The 25,568-nt window shown below is 57.8% G+C and overlaps 3 protein-coding genes across 3 annotated transcripts; 2 read left to right on the top strand and 1 right to left on the bottom strand.

Annotated features, from left to right (window-relative positions):
* Window positions 1-101: 101 nt before the first annotated feature.
* C3H9orf78 (chromosome 3 C9orf78 homolog) lies at window positions 102-6,511 on the top strand. The gene is made up of 9 exons (XM_028521178.2): window positions 102-253; window positions 606-665; window positions 1,559-1,610; window positions 1,740-1,810; window positions 2,321-2,398; window positions 2,972-3,169; window positions 3,934-4,070; window positions 4,195-4,293; window positions 5,853-6,511. Exons 1-9 carry the CDS (start codon window positions 171-173, stop codon window positions 5,942-5,944), a joined length of 870 nt encoding a protein of 289 aa, XP_028376979.1. The 5' UTR covers window positions 102-170; the 3' UTR covers window positions 5,945-6,511.
* A 1,189-nt stretch (window positions 6,512-7,700) lies between these two features.
* On the top strand, window positions 7,701-15,785 carry TOR1A (torsin family 1 member A). The gene is made up of 5 exons (XM_028513635.2): window positions 7,701-7,971; window positions 8,551-8,816; window positions 11,049-11,224; window positions 11,321-11,448; window positions 15,173-15,785. The coding sequence occupies exons 1-5, from the start codon at window positions 7,791-7,793 to the stop codon at window positions 15,421-15,423; spliced, it is 1,002 nt and encodes a 333-aa protein (XP_028369436.1). The 5' UTR covers window positions 7,701-7,790; the 3' UTR covers window positions 15,424-15,785.
* Window positions 15,786-18,989: 3,204 nt separating this feature from the next.
* TOR1B (torsin family 1 member B) lies at window positions 18,990-24,937 on the bottom strand. Its single transcript, XM_028518918.2, has 5 exons — window positions 24,586-24,937; window positions 23,082-23,347; window positions 21,638-21,813; window positions 21,086-21,213; window positions 18,990-20,364 (listed from the first exon to the last, which is right to left on the bottom strand). Exons 1-5 carry the CDS (start codon window positions 24,920-24,922, stop codon window positions 20,123-20,125), a joined length of 1,149 nt encoding a protein of 382 aa, XP_028374719.2. The 5' UTR covers window positions 24,923-24,937; the 3' UTR covers window positions 18,990-20,122.
* Between the last annotated feature and the right edge of the window lie 631 nt (window positions 24,938-25,568).

Below are 25,568 nucleotides of genomic sequence, written 5' to 3'. Positions count from 1 at the left end.
TGCGCTACCGGTGGGAGGCGTGGCCATGTGGGCGGTGCGAGAAAGGTGGAGCCCGGAGGGCTAGGGGCGGGCCCGGCGGAGCCGGCGCTCTGACTGCATCGCTGCGCGCCGGAAGCAGACCGGGCCACGGCGCTGCGGGGCGGCGGCTGGACCGCGGAGCCACCCGGACCATGCCGGTCACCGGGAAGACTTTCCGCCGGCGCCGGGCCGACTCGGAGTCGGAGGAAGATGAACAGGACTCAGAAGAGGTTCGGTGCGTTTGGAGCGGGGTTTCCACTGGGCAGGAAAGGAGAAACCGGCTTAGGGACTCATCACGAGCCAGGCTCCTCCTTCACAACATTGGTGGCTGTGAGCCGGTGTTGTTGTTCCCTTCTGCGGTCGAAGAAATCGGGGCTTCCGCCACTCCCAAGACCGCTCACTGGAAGAGGTGTCCCAGGGACGGGCAGTGCATCTGATTCCCGGGGGGTCTAGGCGCAGGTTCGCCTTCTGGACCAACGTGCCGGCGACTCGGCTGCCGGCCAGGGTACCGGTCGAAGCTGCTGTTTGACTCCGAGTTCCGCAGAGGTTCTCTCAACCTCTACGTTGCCTTTTTTTTTTTTTTTCAGATTAAAACTAGAAGAAACCCGAGAGGTGCAGAACATGAGGAAGAGGCCCAACGGAGTGAGGTGGGGACCGTAGGGGGACCCGGAGGAGGAGGAGACGGGAATGACAGACACACCCCCGCCCCGGTCGCCGCTACAAAATATCTCCTGAGACAGATCCCCTTTTCTTGGCACACTGTGCACTGTCCACTGCCCTGGAGGAGGCCCGGCGTTCTTTGATAATGTTCACTTGGGAGATGGCCTGAGTTGTGTGGTCATAAGGCTTGCTCCAGAGGTGCAGAAACAGGTCACCAACTCGTGTCTTTATTGCACGCAATTAATTGTGGAAGTGCATCGAGTTTGGCAACTGTAGAAGAGTCAAGAAAATAAACAGCACCCATAATTCTCTCCCCCAGAGATAGCAAGTGTTCATATTTAATGTTCTTCCCTATCTTTATTCTTTCTCCGTTTTGTAAAGAATGGTGAGAACTGTTACTCTGTGCTGTTTTTAACTCATGACCTTGTAGACATTCATTCACATCGTGGGTTGTTTTCCCAAAAACCTTTCTAATGGCTACATAATCCTCCACTGCAAGCGTGAACCATAATTTAACTAATCCCCTATTTGGGAACCTGTAGTTCATTTTGTAAGTTTTCATCAGATAAGGCTGCAGTAATAGTATTTTCCAACCTTTGTCTTTAGTTTTAGTTTTCTTGGAGACAAAATCTTAGAAATGAGATTTCCAAGCCAAGATAATGCCAGATGGCTTTATCGAAACCTTCCCACAACCCCCACCCCCGGCATCTGGAGTGTGTGTTGAGCTGTTTTATTCTTGTAGGCCTTTCCGACTGGCTTTGGCGCCCACCCCTCAAATCTCACCCTTGCACTAACGTTGCGGTTTACAAACACCCTAAGTGTTCCTTCTCATCTCTGAATGGTGCCGTCCCCCCTCCCTCCCTTTCCCTTTCGGTCTTAGCGCTGTGGCCCTGCTGGTGGGAGAGAAGGTACAAGAAGAGGCCACTCTGGTGGTGAGTCGTGGGGTCCCCCTCGCGCAGCGGGCAGATGCGGGTGCTCTTCAGTGGAGGATTGTGTTTTCCTAAGAAAGTCTGCTGCCAGTGACATAGATGTTTCCTCTCCCCCGTGTTGGCTCACTGCAGGATGATCCCTTTCAGATGAAGACAGGTGGTATGGTGGACATGAAGAAGCTGAAGGAGAGAGGCAAAGATAAGTAAGTACAGGACGCACTGAGACACGAATGCACCCGCAGGCCCTGCTGGGGCCTCGGCGCCCCCCGGGAGTCGGGGCCTGCGGCAGTGGCTCTCGTGGGTGGGACACCTTCAAGTACCCTGTGTGCTGTGCGAAGGGTGTGTGGTTTAAAAGCAAAACTGAAACTCTTTAAAGGTGAGCTTAGATGTGGGCACACTGTGTGCTTTAGGAAAGGTGCGTCGTTTATTATCTTTCAAAGAGGTTTTGTTTTTCTTTGTTCAAAAAAACATAGTAACGCAATTATACAAATCATACAAAAGTAAAAAATAAAAGTGTCTGCTGCGTCCCCGAGAGGACTCTCCAGAGGCCGATGGTTTGCTTGCATATATGTATTTACGTATCGTGTATTTCCCCCCAACCACAAGGAGGATGTTGCGCTGTCTTGTTGTGTACCTGTTTCGTCGGTGTAACACGCACCCCCGCCCAGCGAGTTGTGACTTCACGGCTCTGCTTCACGGGTCCCTCCTTTCAGGATCAGTGAAGAGGAGGACCTCCACCTGGGGACGTCGTTTTCGGCGGAAACCAACCGCAGGGACGAGGACGCTGACATGTAGGTGCCCGTGTGCGGGGCCGTGAGCGATCAGGGGTGGGCTCCAGCCAGACACGGTCGGGGACAGTTAGTGGCAGATGACATTTTTAGAGTTTTCCGAAGACATCGGGGGGCCCCTCTCGGCCCACTTCGCAAGCTTGAGAACTTTGAAAAACTCTGAAAAGTCCCTTAAAAGTGGTTCTTGAGATTTACATTTCCTTGGCTAGTCGTACTTCCCCCAGACATTGCAGGGATAAACACTGGACTGCCCGCTTTGGATTTTGTCAGCCAGGCTGTGAAGCAAACAACCGCCCTCTCTCATTACCGCTCTGTCTTCGAAGAGCCTTACGTATAGTAACGCCAGTAGATTGGCGAGACGTGATCTCGTGATACAGGTTGGCGCTGTACGTTGTACATTTTAGCTCAACAGAAACACTCAGGGTAGTTTTACTTTTCTCACCTCTCCACGGACTGGTGAAAACTTCGTCATGGACCATCACCACTCCGTGGGCCAGGCTGGGGGACCACTGATTGAAAAGATGCGTGTGGTGAGCGTCCCGCCTCTCCCCGAGCCCCACGGGTGTCTTGTCTCAGGATGAAGTACATTGAAACGGAGCTGAAGAAGAGGAAAGGGATCGTGGAACACGAGGAACAGAAGGTGAAGCCCAAGAACGCGGAGGACTGCCTTTACGAGCTCCCGGAAAACATCCGCGTCTCCTCGGCCAAGAAGACGGAGGAGATGCTGTCCAACCAGATGCTGAGCGGCATCCCCGAGGTGGACCTCGGCATCGAGTACGCTCGGGCCCCTGCGCTCGCCTCCCTCCTGCCTGCAGGCGGGCGGAGGCGCTCTCTGCTTTCCCGTTGAGGGTCGGGGGGCTGCCTCTGCCCTGTCTCCCTGGAAGCCCACATGAGCTCTGTTCCCTCCGGTGGGCTGAGGTGGCTGCCCCAGGAGCTTGTCTGATGAGTCGGTCAGACTATGTGATAAAGACATACAGGGGACCCCGTCTGCTGAAAGCACAAGTGTTTGTGTGTAGCCCTCGTTCACAGCCCTTCGGCTGCTCTCGCGGGGCCCTCGCGTTCCTCGGTTCTGTTCTCGCGGGAGCAGTGTTGGCGGCTCCGCCTCCACCCCACCCCCCCCCACTCCGGCCCTCCCCTGGGTTCGCTGCAGAACACCTGCTCTGTAAGGGGGTGGTCCTGGAGGAAATGCCACGGTCAGAGTCATGCTCGGGCGCAGAGGGAGCTGGGAGGCCTCTGGGTTCTCTCCTCTCTTCTGGCCCTTGTAGCTTTGAGCCTTAGGTAGGCTGCTCTCTTTCCTTCCTGGAGGCTCAGCTTCCTCTCCATCAGAGGAGACTGACCCGCACCCGCGATGGCTGGGAGAGCTCCCCGGGGGTGCGGCTGTGTGTGTGTGTGGGGGGGGGGGGACCTGTGCAGAGCCGTGCCCGGAGAAAGGTGCCGTCCTTACTCAGTGGTGGGCTGCCCGCCTCGCCGCTCCCTTCCGTGTGAGGACCCGAGGTGCGGCGCCCTGATGCGCGGCCTGGCTCCTTTCTCCCCTTTAGTGCGAAAATTAAGAACATCATCTCCACGGAGGACGCCAAGGCCCGGCTGCTGGCAGAGCAGCAGAACAAGAAGAAGGACAGTGAGACGTCCTTCGTGCCCACCAACATGGCGGTGAACTACGTGCAGCACAACCGATGTGAGCGTCTCTGCGGAGGCCGCCCTCGCCTGCCCCCGGCCCCACCCCCGCCCCGCCCCCTCGGTCTGAGGTCCCCGGGCTCCCCCATTCCGTCTGACGCGTCCCCTGGTCTCTTTCGGTTCAGTTTATCACGAGGAGCTCAACGCCCCGATACGGAGAAACAAGGAAGAGCCCAAAGCCCGCCCCTTGAGAGTGGGGGACACCGAGAAGCCGGAGCCTGACCGTGAGTACCGCTGTGGCCAAGAGGCTGCCTGCAGCGGGCGCAGCGCTTGGGCCCGTGGAGGCGGGGAGGGAGGCGGGGCGGGGCTCCGCCAGACTGGCGCTTGGGCTCAGGGGCCGCAGTAGCCAGGATTCAGTCAGAGCTCTGGGCCGTGGCCTTGCGCCTTCCCCTTCGGAAGCCTCAGTTTCCTCATCTACAAAATGGGAAGAGGAAGAGTAACTTCCAGCCAGTTGGGGTTGCTCTGCAGACTGACGGGGCTGTCAAATATAGAGACTCAAAAAATTAGAGAGTTTCAATAAACAAAAATAAATGAAAAATCAGTCCTAATTTTACCACCTAAAGGCAGCCACTGTTAACATTGTTACATAAAACCTTCAGAATTTTTAAAAAAGATTTTATTTATTGATTTCTAGAGAGAGGGGAAGGGAGGCAGAAAGAGAAAGAGAAACATCAGTGTGTGGTTGCCTCTCACACACCCCCTACTGGGGACCTGGCCCACAACCCAGGCATGTGCCCTGCCTGGGAACTGAACCCGTGACCTATCAAGTCTCAGATTGGCGCCCAACCCCCTGAGCCACACCAGCCAGGGCCAGACTTTTTTTTAATATTCACTCAGAGGAAACATCGTATGTACACTTGCAGGGACCTCATAGCGTTTCACTCAGTAGTCCGCCCTGCGTGTCTCCCCGTGTCAGTAGGTGCATATTCTCTCTGTCAAAGAGCGAACCCTGTCCCGTCGGAAAGACGGGGGCCCTGTGGTCTGACCCGCCCCCTCTGGCTGGCACCGCGCCTGCTTCCCACGCCTCCTGGGTTGAACGTGCCCTGATGCTCATTCCCGACTGCATCGAGGTTTAGGCCACATTCTGAGAAGTTTCCAGACGATCCCGGAGAGGTGGGGTGCTCACAGTTCCCCCTCCGGCAGCATCGGCCGGTGCCCCTCCCACAGGGTCGCCTGCACCGGGTGCCGTCTTTTCATCAACGATGGGATGGCTCCAAGGAAGGGCGGAATCTGCTGAGGCCCCGGCAAAGCCGGCCTGTGACTCTCCCTCTTCTTCCTCACTTGGGAAATGAATTTGATATGTCGGTTTTGTAGTCTCTGATTCCCAAAGAGCCTCGTGTTAAACACGTGGGGAGCGAGGACCTCCGAGTCACCGGACTTGGGTGCTCGGCCTGCCTTCGCTGTCTGAGTGACCTCGAGCCAGTCCCCTGACCTCTCTGAGCAAAGATGGTAACGTGCCCCTGCTAGGGTTGCCGTAAGGGTCAGAGGAAGTCGTGCCTAAAAGGATTCAGTGCCATTTAGTGCCTGGGGCGGAGTCAGGCTCAACGAAGCCATGCCCGTCACCTAGTCTGATGCTGACCTTAGTGTATTTTGGCCGGCACCCGACTCCACCATGTGTCTGTTTTCAGTCGCTCGACAACAAGTATTAGCTGAGGCCCTACTGTGTTTCTGTTCGCCAGGGTAGGCACGGGGCTCCTGTGCAGAATGGCCCCTGCCTGTGTGGACGGGAAGCCTGTCGGTGACCTCCAGCCCGGCCAACAGCCTTTCCTCTTTTCCTTCCCAGGGTCCCCCCCAAACCGCAAGCGGCCCGCTAACGAGAAGGCCACCGACGACTATCATTATGAGAAGTTCAAGAAGATGAACAGGCGGTACTGAGGGCGGCCAGAGGGGAGCGGCGCAGGATGGGCGTGAACAGCACAGCCTCTGGTCGGCGGGAGGGGGCTCCTGCACAGGAACCTGGCCGCGGGCTGGCAGGCAGCTCCAAGAACAGACTCTCAGTTCACCTGCTCACCTGCCGGGTTTTTCAAGCTCTGAATTTGTAACCTTTTGAAACAAAACAACATGTGGGTTTTTTTTTATTTGGGGGCAGACTATTCTTGTGAGCATTATTAAATCTTGTTTGTAAATATGTTGCCTTTTTTGTAACATGTGCCCTGCCTCAGGAGGAAACAGCTGTGTGCGCAGTGTGAGATAATACACTTTAAATTGTGCTCTTATTATTACACGTGTCATTGTATCTGCGACATCCAATTATCTGGCACGGGGTTGAGAAACGCAGCATCCTTCACTGTCGCCAGTGGATCCAGTGGACAGCAGAAAAATCTAGGATGGGATCAAAGGGACTGGTGTTTTCTGAGTTTTACAAAGTTGCCTGTTTCTTTTCATGAAGAAGGAGAAATCACGTGTCTCTATCACTTCCGCACTTCGGTATTAAATGTGAAATGAATCCAGCCTTCTTGTTCGCGTGGTGCCTCCTCCCACCAACGCCGGGCGGTGTGTGCAGAGCCCAGGAGAGGGCAGCTCAAATGCAGAACCCACTTAGCAAGAGCTGCTAATTCGCCCAAGAAAGGACGGTGCCACTTGTGCTGTCATTTTTCCCGAGGCACTTAAACAGCTCAGGGTGTGGGGATGACAGGGCGGGCGGCTCTGGGGCTGATGCACACGTGCATTGTGGTTACAGAAGTTGGGCTTTGGAGTCGGATCTGGTCCCTGCTCCCAGCTCATTATTATATCCCTGGCCAAATCCCTTTCCCTCGGAGCCTTGGTTTTCTCATCTGCAATACGGAGATTGTTTTTTCTTGCACTTTTGCCCCGCCCCAGTAGAATGCAAGGTGAAGCTGAGTGCAGCAGTCACGTGTGCCTAATTTTTTCCCTTGAATCCCCAGGGTCCAGTCTATGACCTGAAAGATACACAGTCCTCAAAACTATGAGTACATGAGTGGATGTTAATCCGGTGGAGAAGCCTGACAAACACCATCTCATCCAGACGATGAAAGTCAGTAGCGCTAGTCATTAATCATGTTGAAAGGCCGTGCCCTTGATGTGATGTTATAAAAGTAGCACCTTAGCTCTGTAAAGTGTACTCCTTCCCTAAACCCGTAACTCCGGTCTGACCATGAGACAGACATCGGACAAATTCCAATGGTGGGGCATCCTACAAAGGACTTGACCCGTACTCCCCCAAACTGTCACGGTCATCAAAACCAAGGGACGTTTGAGAAGCACTCACAGCCGAGAAGAGCCTCAGGAGCCATGGCAACGAAATATAATGTGAGTTCGTGGACGGGATCCTGGATCAGAAGTAGGACATTATGTAACGACTAAGGAACTATCTGGACAAACTTCATTGAGTTTTATCACTGAACTAGTTCATATGCAACAAATATAACATACAGATGTTAGTTACAGGAGAAACATTGCCAGGTGCGAGGACCATATGCGCTCTGTACTACTGCCTTCTCAATTTTTCTGTAAACCTAAAACTATTTAAAAAAAAAAAAATCTTGTAAAAAAACTGTGGCATCCCGCAACAGCTTCCGGTGCTCACCTCCCGGAAGCAGAAATGGGCTCTGCCCTTTACAAAGATGGCGGCAACGGCATCGCAAAGAGCCCGTCCCAAACAAAGATGGCGGCAGCGAAGGGGCGGAACCGGAAGCGCTGACTGGCGGGAGCGCGGGTCCACGGACGGCTCGGGCACGCGCAGGGCGGCGGGGGTCCGGGCATGAAGCTGGGCCGGGCTGTACTGGGCCTGCTGCTGCTGGCGCCGTTGGTGGTGCGGGCGGTGGAGCCCATCAGCCTGGGACTCGCCCTGGCCGGCGTCCTCACCAGCTACATCTCCTACCCGCGCCTCTATTGCCTCTTCGCCGAGTGCTGCGGCCAGAAGCGGAGCCTTAGCCGGGAAGGTAGGACGGCGCGGCGGCTGGGGGCTGCCTCTAGGACTGGGGCGGGGGGCGGAGGCGGGAGTCGGGGCGCGGAGCGCAGGAAGCCCGGGCAGGGCTGAGGCCGGCGCGGCCGGGACGCCGAACCGAAATGGCCGGGGTGTGGGGTGGCGCCTGGCCCCAGGGCCACCGCCGGAGGCAGCCCGGAACTTGCTCCGACTCTTAGGAGGCGAGCTGCAGGTTGGGCTGCTTTACGCAGAAACGGGGCGGAGTGGACGGTTGTACACTTCCTCCAAGGAGAGCTCTTTGCTCCTTCCCGGCCGGAGACAGAAAGCGTGATGGGGACCCTCCCTGCGCGGCCCCGGGGCGGGAGGAGCAGTTCTGGTCTCCGGGGCGCACGCTGGCGGCGGAGGAGCCAAGGACCTTTTCCGGAAGGGAGCCTGGCTCGGGCCAGGGCTGTGCAGGGCTGCCCTAGCAGAGGGCGGTCCTCCGGGGCCCACCGGCCATCCCTGGGCCAGGTGCTGTCTCCCTGATCCTGTAAACTTGAAGTTTTGCCAGCCGATCGCCCCTCACGCACTGCCTGACCGGCTTTGTTTTCCCCAGTGCTACAGAAGGACCTGGACAGCAAGCTCTTCGGCCAGCATCTTGCCAAGAAAGTCATCTTAAATGCCTTGTCTGCCTTCATCAGCAACCCGAAGCCCAAGAAACCTCTCACCCTCTCCCTCCACGGCTGGACCGGCACCGGCAAAAACTTTGCCAGCAAGATCATCGCGGAGAACATTTACGAGGGCGGTTTGAACAGTGACTATGTGCACCTGTTTGTGGCCACGCTGCACTTCCCGCACGCCTCCAACATCACCCTGTATAAGGCAAGCCAGCAGGAGTCGGAACCCTCCCCGGATGGTGGCGGGTTTGCGGTCTCTTGGTTGTGGGATGGGTTTTGGGAATTGCCTGTTGAAATGAGTGAGCCCTCAAATTAGCTACATGTGTCAGTTCCCCATTGAGAAACGTGGAAGTTACAGAGGGTTTCAGAGGCGTGGAGCAGTTACAGTATCAAACTTTGCGGTTTCCAAAACAGGCCCAGTGTGGTATCCCTTTTAGTAAGTGGGGTTGTAGGACTTTAGAGATGGACAGGGTCAAATCCAACTTTTAAAAGATCATCAAATCTAACTCAGTTTGGAAAAGAGGAAACATGTTTAGAGAGGCCTGAGTCTGTTTGCCTGCGGTGTTGCAGAACGCTCTTACTGTTCTGTGTCACTGGCCAACAGCCCGGATTCGAGTCCTAACTTTCCAGCCCGCCAGCTGTGCGCTCTTGGGAAGGTTGCCTAACCTCTCTGAGACTCGGGTTCTTCATCTATTGAATGCGGGGTGTGAGAAATCAACGGGCTGCCTGTCAAAGTATGTGCCGTGGTACTTGCCTGGCCCATGATCATTCAAATAAGTGTTAACCGTCACCTTTTTAAATCCGTGTAACACACCTGCAAGGTAGCAAGACACTCAGCAATGTAGCCCTCCCCCACGGAAACCCGTTTTTCCCGTCTGCTTGCCGAACATGAGGATCGCCAGCTGTCCTGGGTTCCCAGGGTGTGCGATTTTCAGTCCTAACTAACACCGGGAAAGTTCCAGACCGATTGTGGCAAGGTGGTCATCCTAGTTAGCATTCCAGCTCTACTGCTTGCTAGCTGTGTGACTTGGGGCAAGTTACTCAACCTCCCTGGGCCTCGGTTTGCTCAGCGGTAACATGGGGAACGCAGTGGCGCTGTGCACAGCCTCGGCGGGCTTCCGGAGAGCACAGCCACGCGCTGTGGGAACAGCGCTCACCGCAGGGGCCGACCTGCCCTCGGTGCCCAGCGCGCGCTCTGGTCTTGCCCATAAGTTGCATTGCAGGGTGGGAAAACCGCGGCAGCCCGAGCCCAGCAGATCTGCATGATTTTTTTGTTTAAACAGTGACTTGCTTTGGGCCCCCCTCAAGTCACGTCAGCTCTCCTGAGGGTCCCCCCCCAGTGCCTAGAGGCTGGCCCCTGTCTGCAGAGCAGAATTACCGCTTAGGTGTGAAGTGTGCGGTGGGACACTGTAACCATGGGCACAGGAGCCAGGCAGAAGCCAAAATCACGAGAAGCCAAGATCGTAGCTTCCTGTAACCAACATTGTAGCTTCCCGAGTCATCCTCAGAAAACAGCTCACTTCCCCTCCTCACGTTGTGGGGGGCAGGCAATCTGGGAAGGCACCCTAGCTCAGATTTCCGATCAAAAGGGTCTTTTCTCCTTGCCTTGATGGCTTAGTATCTTAAGTGCCTGAATATGTCCTTAGGGAATGTTTCTGTGCAAGCGAAGCTGCCAGGCATTGTTCCAGAAACTCGGGAGAGCTCGCTCACCACACTCACGCTAAGGCACGGGTGCCCTGGAGTGCAGCCGCCTCTCTAAGCCTGCGTTTCTTATATTCCCCGTGGGAAACCGGGAGCGCCTTCTCGTGGCTCTTCTGAAGGCCAAGTGGCGGAGTAGGTCACCGGGTCGCTGCCTTCTTTCTAGATGAGCTGGTGTGTACACACAGGAAAGGTGTTACTGTCGCCGTTTTAATGACAAATGGCCCGCAACCCGGCGCCTCAGCATCAGGCAGGTTGGGATTCAGGTCCCAGTTCTGCCACATAGTAATTTTGTTACTTTATTTTTTATTAAAATTTTTTTAATTTATTGATTTGAGAGAGAGATATCTGTCTTTGTCGTTCCGCTTATTGGTTGCTTTTTGTATGTGCCCTGATGGGAATCGAACCCACAACCTTGGTGTATCGGGACAGTGTTCTAGCCAGCTGAACTACCTGGCCAGGGCAATTCAAAGAGTAATTTTGTAATCTTATATCCTTGGACAAGTCAATGAAGCGGCCTGTGCCTCAGTTTCCTCATCTGTGACATGGGTGCGATGCGCCTGCTAGGTGGGCTTGTGGGGAGGACCGCAAGAGCTTGCGCCAGCACCGGCCCAGCACGGTGCGGAGACCCCAGTAAGCGCGTGTAAATGCAGCCCCGTCGAAGCGCTTGCCGGCCCGTGCGGGGCGCCGGGATCTCCCCGCCTGAGCGGTGTGTGTTGGCCCGCCCCTTGCCCTTCAGGACCAGCTACAGCTGTGGATCCGCGGCAACGTGAGTGCCTGTGCGAGGTCCATCTTCATCTTCGACGAGATGGACAAGATGCACGCGGGCCTCATCGACGCCATCAAGCCTTTCCTAGACTATTACGACCACCTGGACGGGGTCTCCTACCAGAAGGCCATCTTCATCTTCCTCAGGTACGTCCGGGGCTGGGGCCCGGCTGACGCGCTCTGAGCCCGAGCCCCTGGCTTCAGGGAGAAACCCAGCCCGCGTTCCCTGCACTCGCTCCGCAGCAACGCCGGAGCGGAAAGGATCACAGACGTGGCCTTGGACTTCTGGAGAAGCGGGAGGCAGAGGGAGGAAATCAAGCTCAAAGACCTGGAGCCCGCCCTGTCCCTGTCGGCCTTCAACAACCAGAACAGTGAGTGCAGGCCCGCCCCCCCTTCAGGGCCCCGCCCGGTCTCAGGAGCCCCGCCCCGTCTCCGGAGCCCCGCCCCATCTCCGGAGCCCCGCCCCCTCCGGAGTCCTCAGTCCCCTGCCCCCATCACCGGAGCTGGGTGGGGACGCCAGTGCCGGTGCCTTCTGCGGGCCGTGTCTGAGCGGAATCCGCCTCTGACACCCCAGGTGACCTTTCTGGACACCCAAGTGTGAGCACTTATTTTTATGTTTTAATTGCGTTTATTGGGACAACCTTGGTGAATAAGATTAGGTAGATTTTAGGTATACAATTTTATAATACCTCATCTGTATGTTGCATTATGTATTCGCCCCGAGATGCACTATTTTTTTCCCCGAAGACTATAGTCTTAGATTTTATTTACTTTCAGAGAGAGGGAGAGGGAGGGCGAACTATAGAAACATGGATGGGCTGCCTCTCGCATGCCCCCAGCGGGGGCCTGGACTGCAGCGCAGGTGCAGGCCCTGCCTGGGAATCGAACCAGGGGCCTCTCAGTTCACAGGACGGCGCTCAGTCCACCGAGCCACACCAGGCACGGCAATGGACATGCTATTTTAAAGAAAGGGGGAAATTGTTGATTGTGGAGTTCTTGGAAATCAGGGCTCGCTTTCTTCAGCTTAATGGTTTCCTCGGTGGAAGAAAAGCGGCAGCTGAGCGAGGGAGGCTTCCATGGGCGCCCCCGAGACAGGAGACGCTCCCCCGGGCCCCCCTCCTGCCGTGCGCCGGCCCGGAGCACCGAGGTTCCGCGCCCCAGTGAGCAGCTGAACGGTTGGTGGGCCCTCGCTCTGCGCCAGGCACTGGGTGACCCCTCTACCTGCACCTTTTCTGTAACCTTCCTAGCAACCCCGTGGGGTGGAAACTATTTATTACCGTGCCCATGTTGCAGATGAGGAAGCTGAGGCTCAGAAAGCCAGAGCCCGCCCCAGCCCACACCGCCTGGTCGGTGTCCCTGGTTCCAGAGCCCAAGCTTCAGCCGCCAAGCCCCTTGCCCTTCCAAGGAGTCACACACCTTAGAGCAGGGGTGTCAGGCTCAATGTCACCGGGGCCACATCAGCCTGGCGGTTGCCTGCAAGGGGCGGAATGTAATTTCAGGACTGTGTGAACGTAACTGCTCCTTAACAGTGAAGGGAGAGCTCGGCGCTGCCGCCAGGTAGAAACAAGGTGGAGGGCTGGAATCGGCCCGCGGGCCTTGTGCTTGCCGCCTGTGCCTTTGACCTTGAACCCTTGGAGGCATAAAGCCACGTGGCAGAGGCCGACCTCGGGGGTAAAACCCGTGCGTCGTGACCGTTAGTTACCGTTCGAGTGTTCTCTGCTTGGGTTTGTTCTTGAGACCACAGAGCAGAAGTTCTCCGAAACAGACTTGCCAGGAAGTGCGTACTTGTGCAGTCGCGTGAACAGCGTGGAATGTTTCGTGTCAGTGTGTGCAACTGGGGTGTTCATTGATGGAAGAATACTTTATGGTGTGTTCAGTAGCCAGAAGAAGCGTGGGCACACACCGTGGAAAGGTGGACACACGCAGTGGGAGGTGACGAGGGGCCTGTCCGGTGAGTGGTGACTGTGGGTGGCATCGGGCAGATGAGGAGCTGCCGGATGGATGTTCTGGGGGCGTGTCAGGGGCATCAGGCTGAGGGCACAAATTGGGAGAGGGGTCCGTAGGTGGTTTCCGAAGCCGGAGAGGTCGCCCGGTCGGCCAGCACTCCCCCGGGGTCTCTGTGTGCTTGGTCCCTCGCTCACTCTGTGCCTGGAGGTCGCCACCCCCGCCAGGCCCCCCCAGGCTGACCACCCGGCTGACTGCCCCTGGGCTGTCCTTGCCCAGCGGCCCCGCCTCCGCCTCCTGTTCACAGCCTCCGGCGCTGCCTGGAATTGTCTGTTCACGGGCTCGCCGGGGCTCCTGGCTGGTGGACCGCAGGAGGGCAGAGGCGTGGGACCTGCCCCATTACTGCGCAGCACTCAGCCCTGTTCTTTCCCACGGCCCGGACCCCGCCCCGTCCTGGCACACACGTGGTTGAGGTTTGTAACCAGGAGTATGCATTTGGTCTTCGTCCCTGCTCCTGGCTCGGGGCTCCTAAAACCCTCGGAGTGTTCGGAGTGAGAACAGAGACATACAGGTTTACTCGTGGCAGACTTCTGTCGGTCACAGCCCCAGTTCCTGTCAACGTGGGCACTTCTGGAAAGCACCCGGGGGCGGGGCCACCTTCCAGCCCCAGGGGAACGGCCTGCTGGTGATCAGGGGTGGGACTGGGAGCCCCGGGGTGGGTGGGGGGGAGAGTGGCGGGCGGGCTCAGTCACGCCTGTGTGATGGAGTCTCCGTAAAAACTGGGGGGCAAGTGCGGTTGAGGGGGCTTCCGGGTGGCGAGCATGTGGAGGTCCCGGGCCTGTCTGCGGCCCCCTGGGAGGGGGCACGGACGCTTGTGTCCCGTCCCCAGGCCTCAGTCTGCGTCTTTCTCCCCTCCCTCCCCCTCGCCCTCTGCCCCCGCCCCCCCGCCTCCCTCCCTCAGTCGCAGTTCTCATTCACTGCCCTTCTGCGTCGGTTTCGGGCAGACAGCGTGACGGTGAGACAGTCATATGAAGTGCTCCCCGGGATTCCCAGTCCCCACCCGGCCCCGCGCGTGGTTACGACACTGGTGCTGGCTCTGGACATGAGTCTCTCCCACCTGGCTGCTCCTGAGTTGTGTCACTTGACCACAAACTGGCACTCCGGTGAGGGAAATGTCTCTCCGGGCTCTGCGAGCTGCGCTAGCTAAGGAATCGAACCCCAGGCTGGGTCCCTGGCACCGCCGTAGCCAGTCGGTCAGAAGCACAGGCGACAGGCACCCTGGACTTGCAGCCGGCCGAAGCCGGGGAGCCGACCCCTGGGTCGGGGGACCTGAGGCTGTCTCCAGGCAGACGGTGTCAGACCTGACTTGGACCCTGGGACACCCAGCGGGGCCAGAGAATCGCTCGGTGTGGAAACCCCACCCGTCAGCGACGGCGTCAGACTCGGGGCAGGAAGCCGGCGCGAGAGGAGAGCGGCAGCGCGGAAGGGAAACAAGGGGGGATCCCCCAGGAGCGGTCCAGCGGCACCGTGTCTGCTCAGGACCGAGCGTGTGCGGGCTCAGGGGGCCCGGGAGACCTGCGGGAGCTGGGGCGGTGGGGCCAGGAGGGTGCAGAGCCACTCTCACCCCGGGGACGTCGCACGTGCTTACTCTGAGGGCCCTGGTTCTGGGCCGCCCAACCGCTCTGTCCGGTGCTCTGTCCGGTGTGGGGGCGCCAGCAGCAGCAGCAGCGGCAGCGGGTTTCGCCCCTGTGGCCAGTCCCACCACGGAAACCCCAGGGAGTGGAGAGTTTCCGGAGCAGAGAAGCGGCTGCTCCCTCCCCAGGAACCCCATCGTCTGCCCTCCTTTGGTGCCTCGCTCCCCCTCTCTCGGCGCTCTGCTCGTTCCAGGCCACAGGCCCTGGGGTGCTGGGCCTCCGACCCACTGCAGACCCGAGGGTCACATCCCGAGGAGGTCTCGCCAGAGCCCACTGTGGAAGGAGGGCGCCCTCCCACCGTCACGGCTCCCGCCTCGCTAGATCCTGAGCTCCGAGGGGCCCCCAGTGCGGGGCCCCGGGCGCGGGGCCTGGCTCCAGCCTGCACCCAGGAGACGTGTGCACCCGGGATGGATGGGTGGGCAGCCGTGGATGAACGGCACCTTTTTCCTCTCCCCAGGTGGCTTCTGGCACAGCAGTTTAATCGACCGGAACCTCATTGACTACTTTGTCCCCTTCCTGCCCCTGGAGTATAAACACCTGAAGATGTGCGTCCGGGTGGAAATGCAGTCCCGGGGCTATGACGTCGATGAGGACATCGTGACCCGGGTGGCCGAGGAGATGACCTTTTTCCCCAAAGAGGAGAGAGTTTTCTCTGACAAAGGCTGCAAAACTGTGTTCACCAAGTTGGATTATTACTACGATGACTGACGGCGCAGCAGCCAATGCCGGGACACCCGGGCCTCTCCAGTCCCGCCCCCACCCACGCCCCGGACAGGAGTCGGATGAATTTGTCCTGTTTGACGCGGCTGTGGCCGTCCCTGGGCGTCGGGCCCTTTCCGCGGAGCCCGCAGGCTGCCACCCTGTGGACGGCGGCCTCCCAGCAGCCCCAGGGGCCTCTGAGAAGGAAGCGGCCGGTCCCAGCCCGCTGGGATCGAGGCTCGGGACTATTTTTAAAGATCATGTTTTAATTTCAAGAGTTTCTGTTTCAAGGGAGGATGAAAACGTTACTGAAAATATGATAACTTTATTTAAAATGGTTTTTAACATTGTGAAAAGCTTTTCGGACTCTGTCGTTGGCGTGGTGTGCTTTTTTCCAAGTTCCCGTCTTGATCACGTGGGCTGCGGTGTCTTTGCTGCAGAAAAAGCCCGAGTTCGTAGCCCGTGACCCACAGGACGGGGACCGAGGCCGCAGCAGTGACCCGATCTGTCGTAGGGCAACCATAGCCAGGAGCCGTGACGTAGTTACTTTTAACTTTTTACTGATTTGAGAGAGAGAGGGAAACATTGATTTGTTGCACTTCTTGACGCATTCTTCGACTGATTCTTATATGTGCCCTGAGCAGGGATTGAACCCACAACCTGGGTGTACGGGGATGATGCTCCGGTCAGCGGAGCTACCGGGCCGCGGTAGGGCGGAGAAGTACTTAGATAAAAGGACGAGGCTGTAAGTGGTCCCACGCAGAAGGCGTAACGTCCTTCCCACAGGTTGTCACCTCTGTGACTCAGAACACTCCTCAGTGTCCCTGACAGCATGCCCACTTGTCACCTGCTGGTCATCGGGCTTTGCCAGGGAAGGCCCCCCCTCAGCCCTCCATTCCTGAAGGAGCCACGTGCTACCTGGCAGGTTTCGCCATGTTTTTTTTTTTAAAAAACCTTGCTCATTTATTACTACTTTATGTGTTTAATTAGAACTCCCAGCACCTTCTCGGAAAGCTCAGCAACCCCCACTTTGAGGATGCCGAGAACAGTATCTTTACTGATGCTGATAGCTAGCTATTGGTTAACAATAAAACGTTTCTGAATACTTCTTTTTAAAGAAGATTTTATTTTCAGAAGGACAGGAAGGGAGGGAGAAAGAGAGGGAGAGAAACACTGATTGGTTGCCTCTAGTACCCCCCAGCTGGGGACCCGGCCCACAACCCAGGCACGTGCCCCAACCAGGAATCAAACCGGCGACCCCTCAGTTCACGGGCTGATGCTCAATCCATTGAGCCATACCAGCCACAGCTAATTTCTGAATATTTTTTTTTAAAAATCCTCACCCAAGGACATGATCAATGATTTCAAAGAGAGAAGAAGGGAGAAAGAAACATTGATACGAGAGGAAAAAAAACATCAACTGGTTATACACGCCCCAGCCAGGGATTGAACCCTCAACCTTCTGGTGTATGGGAAGATGCTTCAGCTAACTTAGCCACAGGGCCGGGGCCGAGTACATTTTCAAAGGGGGAAACCCCTCCCCCGTGAGCCTTTCGTGCCTCACTGCAGCAGTCCGGGTTGCAGTGACACAAAGTCTAATGTGGACTCCGGGGCCTCTAATGAGGCTCCGGGGACAGCCCTGGCTCCTCACCCAGGCACACGGGGTATGGCGCCCCATGGCTGGCACTCCTGAGACCAGGCCGTGGAGTTCAAGTCCAGAGATGCCAGGCAGAAGCTCGGAGCACTGGAGGAGACAAAACACACCTCGTTAGGCATCTCGCACGGGCCCTTCAGACAGACGGGGCCCCTGGAGGCGGGCGTGCCCAAGCCCTGCGCTCAGGGACGGGCTCACCAGGAACAGGTCGGCTGGCAGCCTGGCTTCTGGGCCGACGTGGGACCCCTTTGCTGCACGGCCACCAAGCCTGTACGGAGGCTCTTCAGGGCCGCTCGGGCCCCCTAGGGTCTGCTGCAAGTGTGAGGAGGTTCTTGATGTCGAGCCAAGGCTGGCCCGTTTTCCTGTCCCCAGGAGTCTGATTAGGGCTCATCGTTCATTTGGAGATGGCAGCCCCAGCGTCTGGGGGCCCCCAGTGAGGAAGCACAGCGGTCCCCTGACGAAACTCAGAAGGCTGTCTTTGTGGATGAGGGTTACGGGGTGCAGAAGCGGGCTGGGAGCTAGGCCTGGAACGTGCGGCCCCTGGGACTCAGCACCTTCAGCTGAGGAATGGGGGGGGCGGGGCATGACGAACCTGCTGGAGAGTCAGCCAGCTGCTCCTGGTGCTGGGAGGAGGGTCGCTGTCAGCAATTCACTGGTGGCAACGGGGGGCCAGGTTAAGTGCTGTTCAGCTGGGGTCTGGTTGGACCTAGGGTTCTATTTCCAGTTCTGGGCGGCAGGACCTGGCAGCGAGGTCTCCTGGTCTGAGCTGGCCGCACTCACTCGGGTCAAGGGGTCAGCTGTCAGTCGAGTGTCCCCACTTCCTCCATCACCTCGGGGGGGAACGTACTATGAGTCCAGCCCTCTCTCTCTGACTAGCTCCCTCCAGGAAAGTACGACTGGAGCCTAGCCCACGACAGTTGTCCACTTTAACTCCGGACCCGTGTGGGGGTGACAGACTGTCCCCCCGAGGTAAACTCGGATTCTGCGGGATGCGGGCCGCCAACCAGTGTGTCCGGGGCACAGGAGCCGCACACCTGAGCACACCTGAGCTGCCGGAGAGGCCTTAGGCCACGCCCAGACCGTTCCGTTTCCAGACACATCCACTAGGGGGGGACGTTGCAAGTGACGTCTCGCGTGATAAAATGTGGCTTTATTTTATATTCTCTGGGTCAGTGCAAGCTCCTGTCTACATCGTGTGGGTTGGGTTGGGTGTGTGGGGGGTGCTGGCCACGGTCAGTTGTGGCCTCTTCAAGCCACAGACCCGAGACAGCAGTGCAGAGGTGGCCGACGCGGTTTGTTGCGTCACTGTGAACAGAGAACCTTGTCTCCTGACCGGACGTCCAAAGGTTATAAATGTAACTCAGCTCCAATGTGACCATTTGTACTGTAAAACGTGAGCCTCACCTCAGCATTTTTATTTTTAAAGATTTTATTTACTTTTAGAGAGAGAAGGAAGGAGGAAAGAGGGAGAGAAACATCAATGTAAGAGAGATAAGTTGATGTCCCTCTCACGCCCCCAACCGGGGACCTGGCCCACAACCCAGGCTTGTGCCCTGACTGGGAATAGAACCAGCGACTCTGGTTCACAGGCCGGTGCTCAGTCCGTGGAGACGCACCAGCCAGGGCCCGCCTTGGCGTTTTGAAAGGACTCAGTGTGCGCGTCCCTCCGCACATAAGGCTTCCGTGTCAGGAGAGCACGCACCCGGCCACATCCACATACGAAGGCCGCACGTCCTCACGGTGTCCGCGGTGCCGAGTCACACTGGCTGGAGTCCAGTCTGACTTCCAGTGACCAGGGCGGCCCAGCCCAGCGCCGCCACAGCGGGTGCCACTGCCAGATGACTCCCAGGACCACCCACAGCTTCAGACCCACTCTGTTCTGTAATTGTGACCACACACCACCACACACTTGACAATACTCTTTACCGTTTATTTTCACAATTTCTGATAAAATAGGCAGTTATTCCATTTGTGTGTGTCCTTTCCATGTTTTAAAATACAAAACATCCTGCGTTTGTATTCTCTAGGATTCGTACATAAAAACATTATAAAAATACCACGCCCTTGAAAACCCCAGCATTCCCAGTGTACAGGACTCCCACTCGTGACACGCTCGCACCAGACGGGGCTCCGTAGCACCGAGTCCTCACGCAACGCAGAAGGCACCTCAGTCACCGCGGGACTGACTGCGACCCCGACCCGGACAGCGCAGGAACCGGCCTCGGGTGAAGGCGGCAGGGAGTGTCGAGAGTCGGAGGAGGAGGGTCCCCCCAGTCCAGGCAGCCCAAGGGACCCCCGCCAGCACCCAGACTCACTGGACGGCAGTGCAGGCGCCCCACCAGGGGTGCCGGAAAATGGAACCGGAAGAGCTGGCCTTCACGCCGCCTGTCACTACCACGGCCAGTCCGTAGACACAGGTTTGGGGTCTTCGTGGGCGCTTTAATCAGACCCCAGCTATCTGAGAAGACGGCAGGCTATGCACCCTCAAAAGCCCTCCTAACAGCTCACCTCAAACCAACCTATTTATTTTATTCTATTTTAAAGATCTTATTTTTAGAGAGAGGGAAAGGGAAGAAAGAGAGGGAGAAAGGCTTCGACTGGTTGCCTCTCACACGCTCCCTACTGGGGACCTGGGCCACAACCCAGGCACGTGCCCTGACTGGGAATCGAACTGGAGACCTTTGGGTTCGCCAGCTGGTGCTCAACCCACTGAGCCACCCCGGCCGGGGCAAGCCGACTATTTTTAGAAGGAGAAGAAAGGGCAGGCAAGGGGTTTGGAAGAGAGGTGAATCGTAAGAGTTGCAGTGTAGAGGCCGTATTCCTAGCGCTTCCTCCCCAGGTACCAACGACCCGGTACCATCTCCACCCCCGGCGGCCGCCCCGGGCGGGGCACGAGGGCGGGAGGGCGCCAGGCTGCGCGCTCCAGTTCCCGGGACAACGGCTTCCTGCGGGCACCTGGGAAGCCTATCGACGAGGGCGAAAGCCCGTAACTCCCGAGTTCCCCAATCAAAAGCGACTCTGTAAGGCAGGGCCGGGGCCGGCGCGGCGCCCAGCTCAGTAGAAACTCAGCCGGGACTGCACGGTCTTGCAGCCCTTGTCCGAGTAGACCTTCTCGTCTTTAGGGAAGAACGTCATCTCCTCGGCCACGCGGGTGACCACGTCCTCGTCGACGGCCACGCCGCGGGCCCGCATCTCGGCGCGCACGCACATCTTCACGTGCGTGTACTCCAGGGGCAGGAAGGGCACGAAGTAGTCGATGAGGCTTCTGTCTATCAGCCGGCTGTGCCACAGGCCGCCTGCAGAGCAAGACGCTGTCACGGCCACCTGGCCGGGCTCCCTGCTCTCGCGGGGGGCCCCTTCTCATCCCAGCCCACGGCACACCCCTCTCGTCTTCACCCCTTGACTTCCTCTCGGTCAGGGACGCAACAAGCCTCACGTAAGGACTGGCTGGCTCCCCCTGCTAACCGGCTTCTAGAACATGTCGGGCTCAGGAATGGCCAGACCTATGGAGAGTTTCTATAAAGATGTATTGGGCCCAACAGAGGACACAGCTGGAAGCGAGATCTCAACAGACTGAGAACAAAGTGCTTCCTGGGATGACAGCCGGCATCCCTTCCTTCTTGCCTTCACGCCTCCGGAACCTCGGAGGGCGCTGGGGCACAGCAAGGGGGGGCTGGATCACAGGAGAGCTCAGAGGATCAGCCCCCTGGAGAGGTCTGAAAGAGGGCCCCTCTAGCATTCCCAAGGTGTGACCCAGACGCCCAGAAACAAGGGGCAGGGCTCGCTCGAAGGCAAAGATAGGCCTTCTGCTAAAGAAGTCACGTGCCTGGGGCGTGACCGCCCACCTCGACCTGTGCAGTCAAGGATTTCTGGTGAGACCACCCTGCGAGGTTGCTTTTCATAGAAACCCTGAGAAATGCTCTAAGAGAAAGGCCCTGGTTCAGCGAAGCCGCAGCGACAGCGGGTGCCCGGCTCCGTGGAAGGCCCCGGGCCCACCGCCCCGCCCGCCAGACTCACTGTGCTTGTTGTTGAAGACGCCCACGGACAGCACGTGCTCCAGGTCGTGCAGCTGGATGTCCTCCCTCCTCCTCCCGGCCCGCCAGAACTCCAGCGCCATCTGGGTTATGAGGTCCCCGCCCGCGTTGCTGGTTTCGCCGAGACAAAGATTAGGATCACATATGAAGACGTCCGTGCCGAGCCAGGAAACGTCCTTGCCCTCAGGTTCATTCTTAACTAAGGGGTATTTACTGAGAGCCACTAGACAAGGCAAAAACAGGGCCTGCCTCCCAGGAGCTGAACACCTGCTGCTTCGGAGCTTGCTGCGCAACCCTGTGGCTCTGGGTAACCCAGGGAAACAACCTGTGCAGGGGGCGGAACTGCCCGTTTCCGCCGCCGTTCCCTTCACTCTGTCCCGTCCTCTCCCTGTGCCGAGCTGGTGCCCCGAGGAAAAGAGGCCAGGAAGTCGCTTTTGCCAGGCCGGCACTCTCGTCCCTGCTGCTCACCGGGACGTCCTTCTGGCCCAGGGAGAAGGGAGGGCAGGTGCGCCCCGGAGAAACCCCTCCCGCTCACCTGAGAAAGATGAAGAGGGCCTTCCGGTAAGACACGCCTTCCAGCTGCTCGTAGTAGTCGAGAAATGGCTTGATGGCGTCGATGATCCCGGGGTGCAACTTGTCCATCTCGTCAAATATGAACACGGAGCTGGGACAGGCACTCACGTTGCCCCGGATCCAGCCCTGCAGCTGGTCCTAGGGCGAGAAAGAGGACACGCAGGCTCAGCGGATGACGGGCCACGGGCTGCAGAGGCACTACCCCAGCCCTCCAGCCCTGGAAGGGGGAAATCAGAACTCTCCGGGATCTGACAAAGAACTCTTAGGAACTGCACCCTAACCTCCACTCACTGGGTAGCAGCTTTTCCAAAACATTATCTATTAAAAGTGGAAACCAGCCCAGGCCAGTGTGGCTCAGTTGGCTGAGTGTCGGCCTGCAAACCCACAGGTCACCGGTTTGATTCCCAGCCAGTGCACACGCCTGGGTTGCCAGGCAGGTCACCACGTGGGGGCCTATGAGAGGCAACTGACTGATGTTTCTCTCCCTCACTTCCCCTCTCTCTAAAAATAAATAAACTCTTTTTTTTAAAAGCAGCATTTCTTCCCAGGCTTTTTTTTTTGAAACAAACAAAAAGACACTCAATTAACAAGCGCTCGACCCCCATATGTGCAAGACTCCAGAGGCGCCCTTGCTGCTTAATGTTTCTAGAGATTTCTGAAGGAACTTAGAAAGCAAGAAAGCGGTCCTCTTGGCAACCTTCCCCATCTCACTCCTACTTTCACTTCCTCCTTCAGTCCCCGCCCACCAGCGGAATGTCGGCCTTTCCCAGGATGACGTGCATTTCAATGAGAACCGAATTAGATGACTTGGCATAAATTAAACGTGGGAAGAATATCTCCAAAGGAGAAATGGGCTTCGGGTTCAGCGCTCTGAGGCTTTCGTCTGAAAGGAGGAAGCACCGCCAAGGATCTGCAGGACGGGGGAGCGGAGGGAGTTGAGCTGCCAGGCAGGGAGCAGACGCTCCGGTCCGCATTGCCAGACGCGGAGGCCCGGTGGGCGCCTCCCAGGAGGCCGTGCCCAAGCAACCCGCGTGTCTGCCTATCGCTGAAGACCACTGCACTTAGCCAAGGGCTGCGATGGGAATGCGGAACACGCCCATTCCCTGCGGAAAGCGGCTACCCTGCGACCTGGAAGTGAGGAGATACGGGTTCCAGTCTCCGATTTGCTCCGAGGTCACGAAGACTGTAAGGAGCACGTCACCTCGCCTCTCTCACCTGCATCCTTTAACAGGAGTTTCATCTACGTCACTGTGTCACTTTGCAACCGAGCGAGGAAAAAGCTGTGGGAGAGCTGTACGAAAGGCCAAGGGTCACCGGGGCAGGTGCCTGAACCCGGCGGGCCTGGGGCCGCTGCAGCGAGAAAGCAGCAGGGGCAGCGGGTGGGCAGGTCGGCAGCGCTCCCTTACCTGGTACAGTTTTATCTGGTGCTCATGCGGGAAGTGCAGGGTCGACACGAACAGGTGGACGAAGTTACTCTTCAGGCCCTTTGCGTGAAGGTTTTCAGCCACGATTTGGCTCACGAAATTCTTGCCTGTGCCAGCCCAGCCGTGTAAGGAAAGAGTCAGTGGTTTCTTGGGTTCTTTGTTGTTCTTGAAGCTGGTCAGCGCCTTGAGAATCACCTCTGTGGCCAGGTGCTGCCCAAACAGCTTCTCCTCCAACTGCAGCTGGAGGGCTGCAGGAGCCAGCCCGAGAACAGAGAGAAACGCACGTTAAACACGCAGCAGACAGGCAGCACCGCGCGCAGCCGGCCGAGGAGATGCGCAGAGTGGCGGGAGGTCAGGCGAGGTCTCTGCCCAACCCCACAGCTGCCAGCGAAGCGGAAGCATGGGTTGTCGAGTCACATGACGCCATGTGCAAGGAAATGCACTAGATGGCTGTCCTTAACACGCAAGTGTCTGACAAGGGGGCTAATGTGTCCCTGCAGCCACGCACGAGCCCTCTCCTGGCCGAGCTGCAAGCTGTCTCCCCGGCCAGCCCTGCTGGCTCTGAGAAAGCCTAGGGCCAAACACGGACGCCCAGGGCAAACTCTGCAAACGTGAGAACTACCTAAAAAAGGGTTGACGTGGCACTTAAGGGTCAGCCTCGCTGCTTTCGGTTTCTTTTTACTGGAGTTCCATGGCGTCCAGACACTTAGACAGGAACACGGGCAGAGCCTCGCAATCTGGAGAATGTCTTGGAAGTGTGGGCGGAAAAGGGCCATGCCACGTGCTAAATCTGGCTGGCTCAGGGGACCCCTTCATGGTGGGCCTTACACACTCAGAGGCTGAAAGGAAAACTTTCTAACTAGAAGCAGGTCGTCACTGCCAGGCCTGTAGCTTCCTGGACAAAGGTCAAGCGTTACCTCGAGGGAGCCTGAGCCTGCCTACAGCCTCTTTGCATCAAGGCCAAGGGACCGCGCCTTTGGAAAGAAAGGCAGGGTAATTTCCTCTCCCCGGACCCCTGGGCACAACCACAGCGGCGGAGTGGACACCACCATTGTTATCGACGCGCACAAAAGTAAAAGTATGTGCCTAACTCATTCTATCCAATCTCAAGATTTCCCCTTTGCCTTTTCTCTGCCTCCCTAATCTATCACCAATGAGTTTCAGGTAACCCCTTCCGTCTTCCCCTCTGATTCTGATGTATAAAATAGAGGGTAAAATTGCCATCTTCCGGAGCATTTTCTCACTCCCTTGAGAGTTTGCTTCCTGGCCATTGTCAGTTTGGCTCAGATAAACTAATAAAAACTCTTACAGGTCGGGGTGTTTCTTACCTAGACAGAAGGCACGGCTTCCAGGGCTGGAATCCAAACCGAGGCCCCAGCTGCCCTCTCTCCCTCCCCCTACCTCGGGTGAGCCGTGTGCCAGGCGCGGATGCCCACCGGGTTCTGTCCCTTGCGTCCCTCGCGCCCCTCCAGGCGACCCGCCGTACCGGACGCGTTGAGCGGCTTCTCCTCGCCGCAGCACTCGGCAAAGCGACAGTACAGGGCCGGGTGTCGGTAGGCTACGTAGAGGGACGCGACCCCGATGGCGACGGCCACGGTGATGGGCTCGAACGCCGCCACCGCCTCGGCCCCCAGCAGCAGCCACAGCGCCGTGCCGGCCCCGAGCCGCCCGGCCGCCCGCATCCTTCGGTCGCAGACAGCCTCTCTGCGCCCTCGGGTCCCGCCGCCGAGGACCGGGGCGGGACTTCCGGTTGCGTCACTTCCGCCCTCGGACACCCCCCCCGCGACGCCATGTTGGAAAGGGGCGCGGCTCTGCGCCGCCATCTTTGTGAGGGGCACAAAGGGTGTCCCGCCCCTCTTAGCCTCCGTCGAGCCCCCCCGCCTAGCTTTTTCGGTTTTGTTTTCTTATGAGCTTCCCATGGGTCCCACGCCTTGATTTCTCATCCCCTCCTGGGGCCGTGATGAGCGTTTCTCCTGTCCACCCACCTGCCCGCCTTCCCAAAACAGTCCCTGTGCACTTGGGGTGCCCAGCCCCGGGCTGAGCACCGGGGACTCACCACGACAGACGTGCCCTGGCGTGCCCTGGCGTGCGCAGGCAGAGCCGGAAGCCTGTTCTTTCATTCAGCTGCACAGAGCAGGCCCCATGCTGGGTGCTGGGGAGACAGCAGTGGGGATAGGGCCCCGCCCTCTGGAGCTTCTGGGCCGTGGGGAAGGCAGCCGATGGGCCGCAAAGCAGGGAAGGCTGTTGTCTAAACCGATTGAGATCACCAGGCACAGAGTGAGGAGTAGCATGTTCTACCCAGAGAACGGAGTATTCGGATGTGCCATTTGGGGCACTGGAAATATGTCAGGCGGTGGAGGCTGGTGAGAATGAGGATTGAGAACTAGGCAGCAACTGGAAGGGGAAGACTTGCAAATGCTGTAAGGACTTTGGCCTCTGTTTTGGAGGGCAATAGGGAGCCACAGAAGG

Source organism: Phyllostomus discolor, chromosome 3 (assembly GCF_004126475.2).
Source record: "Phyllostomus discolor isolate MPI-MPIP mPhyDis1 chromosome 3, mPhyDis1.pri.v3, whole genome shotgun sequence".
Classification (NCBI taxonomy): Eukaryota; Metazoa; Chordata; class Mammalia; order Chiroptera; family Phyllostomidae; genus Phyllostomus; species Phyllostomus discolor.
This window is presented reverse-complemented; position numbering and strand designations above follow the sequence as displayed.